The 8,234-nt window shown below is 45.5% G+C and overlaps 1 protein-coding gene across 1 annotated transcript; it reads left to right on the top strand.

The window, feature by feature from the left end:
• Nucleotides 1-222: 222 nt before the first annotated feature.
• On the top strand, nucleotides 223-6,855 carry LOC310695800 (nucleoplasmin-like). The gene is made up of 7 exons (XM_083480767.1): nucleotides 223-311; nucleotides 400-485; nucleotides 2,165-2,284; nucleotides 2,541-2,634; nucleotides 4,356-4,558; nucleotides 5,316-5,385; nucleotides 6,795-6,855. Exons 1-6 carry the CDS (start codon nucleotides 242-244, stop codon nucleotides 5,370-5,372), a joined length of 630 nt encoding a protein of 209 aa, XP_083336893.1. The 5' UTR covers nucleotides 223-241; the 3' UTR covers nucleotides 5,373-5,385; nucleotides 6,795-6,855.
• Nucleotides 6,856-8,234: the final 1,379 nt, after the last annotated feature.

The raw sequence follows: 8,234 nt of genomic DNA, 5'->3' as shown, positions 1-8,234 counted from the left end.
CTACCATACCTGCTGCAATGCTCTTCATAGTCGCTTGCAGCTGATGCAATTTCCTTTTTCAAAAATGAAAATAAAAGTGTTCGTTTTTTAACCTTTCCTCCAATTTACCTCTCAAAGCAAAAGAGCATTTGCAAAGCTGAAATGAAGCACGCTGCCTTTTCTATATGTTCCAGGTTCTTCTCCTTGTACAGGTTTCACCACATTCCTTTTTCTCCCCCTCAGACTAATCCCTCTGTAAATAATGGTCCTGGAAGACAGCACGGCCACCACTCAAAGCTCTAGGTCAGAGCAGCCTACTTGTGTCATTTGGGGTAAGAAGTTTTGCTTCTCCGTGCGCACAAAGAAGCCTTTGCTCAACGGCTGGTGAGGGTTTTCTGAGATCTCCTTTATTTCGCACAGGATGTCGGCTAGATGGTAAGAACCCGAGCTACACATTTGATATTCCAGAAGAGGAGGCATATGAGCAGCAGCTGTCCCTGAGGACAGTAAGTAACTTGCTAGCCTTGTCGGTGAATGATATTTAACAGGTGGCTGGCCATGGTATGTAGCATTTGGTTCACATCTGGTGTTTGAGAATGTTTGACTTTGGGTGTATATAGAGCAGGTAAGCGGGTGGCGCTGTGGGTTAAACCACAGAGCCTAGGACTTGCCGATCAGAAGGTTGGCAGTTCGAATCCCCGCGACGGGGTGAGCTCCCGTTGCTCGGTCCCTGCTCCTGCCCAACCTAGCAGTTTGAAAGCACGAAGTGGAAGTAGATAAATAGGTACCGCTCTGGCGAGAAGGTAAACGGCATTTTTGTGCACTGCTCTGGTTCGCCAGCAGCGGCTTAGTCATGCTGGCCACATGACTCGGAAGCTGTACACCGGTTCCCTCAGCCAATAAAGCGAGATGAGCGCCACAACCCCAGAGTTGGTCACGACTGGACCTAATAGTCAGGGGCCCCTTTACCTTTAGAGCAGGTAAGGGGGGGGGGAAAGCCTCTTCAGCCTGAAGGTCACATCCCTTTGTGTGCAGCCTTTCATGGGTCACAGGGTAGAGGCAATAGTGGGTGGAGCTATGGACCCGACTCTTCCATTTGTTCAACCCAGAAAAGTCAGAGGTTTCTGCCCACACACCTGTCTTCATCTAGGCAAGCAAGAGGCATTGCATTCCCCCTACTCTTCGGTCCTCCCCAATATCAAGAATAAGAGACATGACAACCAATATTTGGGTGAAATCAGGCCACAGCTTCAATGACAACGGATGTAAGAGGTTTGGCATAGGCATTGGGTAGATCCCCATGCCTTCTGGCCCACCAGAAATGACGGAGTTCCAGGGAGTAACTCCCCCACTGGATTGCACCTGGGGAGTGCTGTGGCCCCTCACCCCCACCTGGGTATCCAGACAGAAGCATCTCCCCTGGATCCTTTTTAATGGGGTGCTACATTCCAGAAAAGTCAGAGGTGTCTACCCACACCCATGTCTCCATCTAAGCAAGCAAGAAGCATTATCATTGTTCAAGGATACATTCTGCATGAGGAAGTCACAGAGCAGGGCCAGTAAATGTGTGGCCTGCAGAGAGCCTTGAGGGCCAAAGACACATTGGGCCTCTGAGGTTGCCTGTTCTTGGTACAGAGTACCTATCCCAATTTGGTTTCCTCCAGGAGTTATTGGACCACAACCCCTATCATCCTTGACCACTTGTGGCTCATACCTAGAGGACAACAGGTTCCTCACCCATAACCAAGCCAATAGCCCCTGCTCCCTCCACCCAGTTTATTCAGCAAAGTACAGTTTCTGCAGCCAAGTCAAACCAAAATGAACTGTAATGTTACACAACCTCTGTTCACATGTGCCTCATATCTCGTGTGCCAGGGCATGGTTGAGTTCAGTGTCTGGAGGGCCACAGGTTCCCTATATGTGGTCTAGGCCTTGAAGTGGTGGGGAACTTCACATTGCAGTGGGAAAGAGATAATCCAGTTCAGTATCTCACTTTGCTTGTTTCTTATTTGCAGTCCATTTGATAGCAAGAATCTGATTGCAGTCTACATTATAGCTAAAACAAAAACACTGTACTTGGGGTTGGCTCATGGGGGAACTATCATGGTGTTATGCCAAAGATTCAGAAATGGTGGTCTTACTACAATTTCTTTGAGGTCTTGATGGCTTTGATTTCTGCCAAAAGGTCTGCCTAGGGGAAAATGTGAGGGATGAACTCAATATGGTGGAGATCTTGCCCCCCAAAGATAGCAAGCCATCTACTGCAGTGCATATAGCAACCTTGAAACTTTCTGTGCTGCCAATGGTGAGTACTTCCTTTGCCATTTATTTATGCATTTTTTTTAGTAGTGTTGATTACCTCTGCCAAAATAATTTCCAGCCAGCTCAAATGAATTGCCTGAACCTCCCAAAGATCTGACTGGGGAGGCCATCAACTGATCTAGCATAGATCACAATAGGTTTTGTGTTGCCAATCTATCAAAATGGAATAGCTGTTGATGTCATTGTTATGATATGTGTAGTGGTGAGTGTCTCAGAATATGAACTTGTGTACCCTCCAGGCTTCCTTAATGGGACTTGACCTGGCTCTTCCTGTCACATTCAGGCTAAAATCAGGCTCTGGGCCAGTCTACCTTGCCGGACAATATTTATCAGGTAACGTCTACTGGGGCGGGAAATCCTTCTCAGCTCAAGGACTGAATTCCTTTCCAGGGCTCCCATGTCAAGGGTGGGCAAGGCCAGAGAGAAAAGTAAACGTGACTCATGGGCTGGAGTTTGGTAAATGTATCGCAGGGGAGTGCCAAAATACGTAGTCTGGTAAGACAGCTGGTTGAAAGAATAAATAAACTTAAGTTTATTAGTCATGGCAAAGAAAGCCATTCTGAGTATAGGTTTTACACGTGGCCAAGATAGAGCCAAAAACTAATGGTAGCCTGTGCTAACTCATACTGACTAAATGGGAGAAGAATCCAGAAGGGAATAAAGCCAGAAAGGAAGGAACGAGTATTTACTAAGAGAGAAGAAATTGGTGAGGAGGAAGAACAGGCTGGCCCTCTGTCTGTCCCTCCTGACTGGTTCAGATAACTCATTGCAAGCATTGTTGCTTTAATCCCAACCTCTTGTCATAGGGACTGCATTCCAGCTATGCAAAAAATTGGAGGTTTCTACTCATGAATACACACCCTTCTCATTTTATTTAGCCAAGCAAGAGGCATTATCTTGCTTCAGGGCTGCAATTCCAGCCAGGCACCCTTTACACCCCCTCCTGTGGTCTAAAGCATGTGATTGTGAAGGGAAGATGCAAAGTTGATTTTGAGATGCACCAAGTACACTGTCTGACAAAGGCTCTCCTGAAATCTATTTATCCTGTAATTTGGGGTGGATACATGCCTTGATAGTTGCTTATCCTGTATCCTGTTTCCCCATAGGCATCTGAATTTGAGTTTATGTATGTCATCCATGAGCCCAGGTGGGCTAAATTCTGCTGACAGGCTAGTGTTTCTCCCCTTGCAATCACACACCCCTTAGCTCTTTATTGCTCCCTCATTCATGCCTGCATGTGTTTGGGCATATCAAAATACTGCTATTGCTTAACTGCTGCCTGAAACCTGGTGCTTTCGAAAAAGCTGCTGCTTGCATTACCAGAATAATCATCACGAGTAACTCTTTCTCCCATATAATCCTGGGGATTGTAGTTTCAGTGTATCAAGTGTTCTATTTGCACCAGTCATCGTCCAGGATTTCCTGTGGCTATCATTTTAGATAAGGAAAACAGACATAAATTACATCTACAAAATTTAACGCGGCATCTAGGTTTGCCCACAGAGTCCAGCTGTCTAATAATAATAATAATAATAATAATAATAATAATAATAATAATTTATACCCCACCCATCTGGCTGGGTTTCCCCAGCCACTCTGGGTGGCTTCCAACAAAATATTAAAATACAATAGTCTGTTAAACATTAAAAGCTTCCCTAAACAGGGCTGCCTTCAGATTTCTCCTAAAAGTCTGGTAGTTGTTTTTCTCTTTGACATCTGGTGGGAGGGCGTTCCACAAAGCGGGTGCCACCACCAAGAAGGCCCTCTTCCTGGTTTCCTGTAACTTGGCTTCTCGCAGCAAGGTAACTGCCAGAAGGCCCTTGGTGCTGGACCTCAGTGTCCGGGTGGATAGATGGGGGTGAAGACGCTCCTTCAGGTATACTGGACCGAGGCCGTTTAGGGCTTTAAAGGTCAGCACCAACACTTTGAATTGTGCTTGGAAACGTACTGGGTGTCAGCAGTAAACCTGGCCGTTTACCTGTGGCTTGATTAATCATGAAAAAATTTTCATACACCACCTCCTACATGATCATGAGCCAACTCTCCTCTTGCAGTTGGTCCCCCTTTGGACGAGGATGAAGATCAGGAAGAGTCCTCTAATGAAGAAGAGGAGATGGAGGCTTCTTCCAAGGAAAACCTGTCAACAAAGACAGATGAGATGGAGGCTTCTCCTGTAAAACCTGTCAAAGCCCAATCTAGCAAGCAGGCAGGCACATCCAAGGAAGAGCCACCACAATCTGTTCAGGAGGACTCTCTGGTAAGCCTACGCTCAAGTATTTAGAGAATCTTCACCTGATGTTATTTTCCGTACGCTCTGGCTTTCGCCATGGTGTTCCACTGTGCCAGAAGCAAGTTAGTCATGGTGGCCACATGACCTGGAAAGCTGTCTATGGACAAACACTAGACTTAACCGCCCTGGGGTCCTTTATCTTTTCCCTTTTTACCTATCCATGTAAATAATTTGCTTACCCCTTAACCCCAGTCATCTCTAAGCAGTGTACAAGAAATCTAAAGGTAAAAATCCGTTAAATCAAACTTCAGTTAAAATGTCTGCTGGAATTTGTTTTTAAAATTCCTTCAGTGGGCACTGGGAAAATAAAACACGACTGGTATAGAGAAGTTATTTCTCCACTTAGGTTTAGAGATCTCCCCCTTCCTAAAAATTGGTCATAGAAAGCTAGCCTCTATGACTATACTGAAGTATTTTAGAATTTATTTTTTCATACAGAGTAATGATGCTCCCTTGTTGCATTTCAGACTTGCAACACCCTTGGTCTAAACAGCCAGGCTAGATGAACAGAAAACCTAGAAAATGTTTTGGGTGGGTTTGGCAGATCCAAGGTAGATCCAAGGTAGAGCAGATCCAAGACTGTTGCCCCAAAGGTACTGCAGGATACAGAAGCATCACTCTAAGACTTCCTTCAGTGTTTGGAGTGACCCTCTCACTAAAAATATTGCCCTCCTTCTTTGCATCTTGATCTTCATGAAAGTGCTGTTTAAACTTTCTTCTACAGGGAAGAAGAGGAAGCAGAGGGGGGAAGGCTGCAAACAAGGGACAACTGCGATTATAAGTTCTGATGAAAGGTAAGGTAGAAATGACATAAGAACATATACCGAGGTCAGAGCATTGGGCTATCTAGCCTAGCACTGACAGGCAGGAACTCTCCATGGTGCTGAACAGGATTCTTTCTTGGCCTGACCTGGAAATACTGGAGATTGAAGTTGGGACCTTATGCATGGTTCAGCAGAAGCTCCACCAGTGAGCTACAGCCCTCCCTCAATGTTGTTGACCTTCTTGATGATGGTTGAGAGAAGAAATAAATTCAGGATAAAATGCACAAACCCAGGGCTTGCTTTCCTACACAAGACAAGCTAGAATGTGGCTACAGGACTTCCCTAAGGTGGATAGCAACACTTGTTAATACACAAGTGCCCCATTTCTCCTGGCCTTGTGGAAATATGTTCCTGCCCCTATCTGGTCTTCGATGGCTGTATACATAAGAAGATCCTTCTGGATCAGGCCAGTTGCCCATCTAGTCCAGCAACCTGATCTAGAGTCCAGCAACCATCTGTGACCAACCTGCAAGCAGGACCTAAGCAGAAGAGCACTCTCTCACCTTGTAGATTTCCAGCAGTTGGTATTCAGGGGCATTACTGATCCTAGACATGGAGCAGAACCATAATGGAGGGCAGAGCTATCAATTGCTACTTGCCATGATAGCTGTGCTCTGTCTCTGTGGCTGGGGGCAGAAAGGCTCCTGAGTACCACTTGCTGGAAACCACAGAAGGGGGACTGCTTTTGAGCTCAGCTTCGCTTGCAGGTTTCCTGTAGGCACCTGGTGTTGGCCACTGTGAGAACTAGATTCTGAACTAGATGAACCATTAGTCTGGCTCAGCAGGCTCTTCTTGGGTTCAGCTATAGGACTCCAGATTCTTTTTGTTCTGTTGCACATGAGTGAAACCAAAAGAGTTTCAAAGAATGATTATTGTTATTGTTATTAATTATTAAATGTCTATACTGCTCTTCATCCAAGGATTGCAGGGTGGTTTGCAATATAAAAACATAAAAATGCATAAAATAAAATAATAATAATAATAATAATAATAATAATAATAATAATAATAATAATACCACCATAGCTTGCTGAATTGACCAAAGGCCCAGAAGAAGAGAAATGATGGGGCTTTTTGGTATCTTCTCAGGCAATTATGCAGCAGTTACAACCAATCAATCAATGAATCTTAATGGTGGTCAAAGATCAGACAGCAGCAGCACTCACAAATATAGGCACTTTCCCCTTGAAGGAGGAGCTGATTCTGGGAGACCCTCTGTTGTTTGGAACCTTGACGGATGCTTTAGGGACTCCCTCCCAGGCACAAGGACCAGTGTTTATCCCAGTGTAGTTCACAAGGGTCTGTAGAGTATCCTCTATCCATAAATACATGTGACAATGTTCTAGAAAATCCTAACACTTTCCTTTTCCTTTTTCCAGGAACCGAAAGAAGAGTTGGGTCTATTTAGCAGAGCTCAGAAGAAATAAAATGTGCATAATGTATTATTCCTGAGTCTGAATCCATCCTTTTTTCTTAATCTGACTGGAATTTAGGCAAGACTGACCCTCAGCCATGGCAATTCCTGTGGCAACTGAAAAGAACAGGTCCTACTAGGATGCTGGCTTTTAGCAAGCATTATTTATTTTTTCCTAACAGTGGTTGAAGTTTGGAAAAGGAGGACTGATGGTCCAGTCCCCTTTTAAGTAACAGGACAGCCAAAACACGAATAAGCTTTGTGACTTGCCTTTTTAGAGAAATATGGAAACACTTGCAGGAATACCAGGGGTGGCCTGTGACGTTTTGGTGCCTGAGGTTAAATGCCCCACAGCTGCAATGAGGGGGATCATGGGGGTGTACAAGGGCTTCTGCTTCAGGAATAAGCCCTTGCAGAGCCACGCCAGTGGGATGGGGAGATATTTGACAAGGGCATCTCTTTGAGGAAAAGCCCTTTTGAAGCCTTGCTGCCAGGTGGGGGGCAGAGAGGTTTCAGATTCTGCAGGTCTTGCACTGGATCTCTTGCTGTGAGTAATGAGGAAGAGGCTGGAGGTGATCTGAGTTCACCAACTGGTTTCAGAATGGGAGTACAACAATAAAACAAGTGTATAAACTAATAACCATAAATACATTTTAATAATAATTTTATTATTTATACCCTATCCATCTGGTTGGGTTTCCCCAGCCATTCCGAGCAGCTTCCAACGTAAAAAAAAAAAGTCAAACATTAAAAACTTCCTGCTAGAGGGCTGCCTTCAGTATAGTTGTTTATCTCCTTGACATCTGATGGGAGGATGTTCCACAGGGCGGGCGCCACTGCCCAAAAGATCCTCTAGTTTCCTGTAACTTCACTTCTTGCAGTGAGGGAACCACCAGAAGGCCCTTAGAGCTGGACCTCGGTGTCGGGGTTGAACGATGGGGGTGGAGATGCTCCTTCAGGTATAATGGGCCGAGGCCATTTAGGGTTTTAAAGGTGAATTGTGCTTTGGAACGTACTGGGAGCCAGTGCAGATTTAGTTAGCACCGGTGTTATATGAACCCGGCTGCCACTCCCAGTCACCAGACCTCCTTAAAATGCATGAAATTAGGTAATGGTAAAGGAACCCCTAACCATTAGGTCCAGTCGTGGCCAACTCTGGGGTGCGGCTCTCATCTCGCTTTATTGGCTGAGGGAGCCGGCGTACAGCTTCTGGGCCATGTGGCCAGCATGACTAAGCCGCTTCTGGTGAACCAGAGCAGTGCACAGAAACGCCGTTTACCTTCCTGCCGGAGCGGTACCTATTTATCTACTTATACTTTGACGTGCTTTCGAACTGCTAGGTTAGCAGGAACAGGGACCGAGCAACGAGAGCTCATCCCATCATGGGGATTTGAACCGCTGACCA

This window comes from Podarcis liolepis (assembly GCF_965112155.1).
Source record: "Podarcis liolepis genome assembly, chromosome: 16".
Taxonomy (NCBI): Eukaryota; Metazoa; Chordata; class Lepidosauria; order Squamata; family Lacertidae; genus Podarcis; species Podarcis liolepis.
This window is presented reverse-complemented; position numbering and strand designations above follow the sequence as displayed.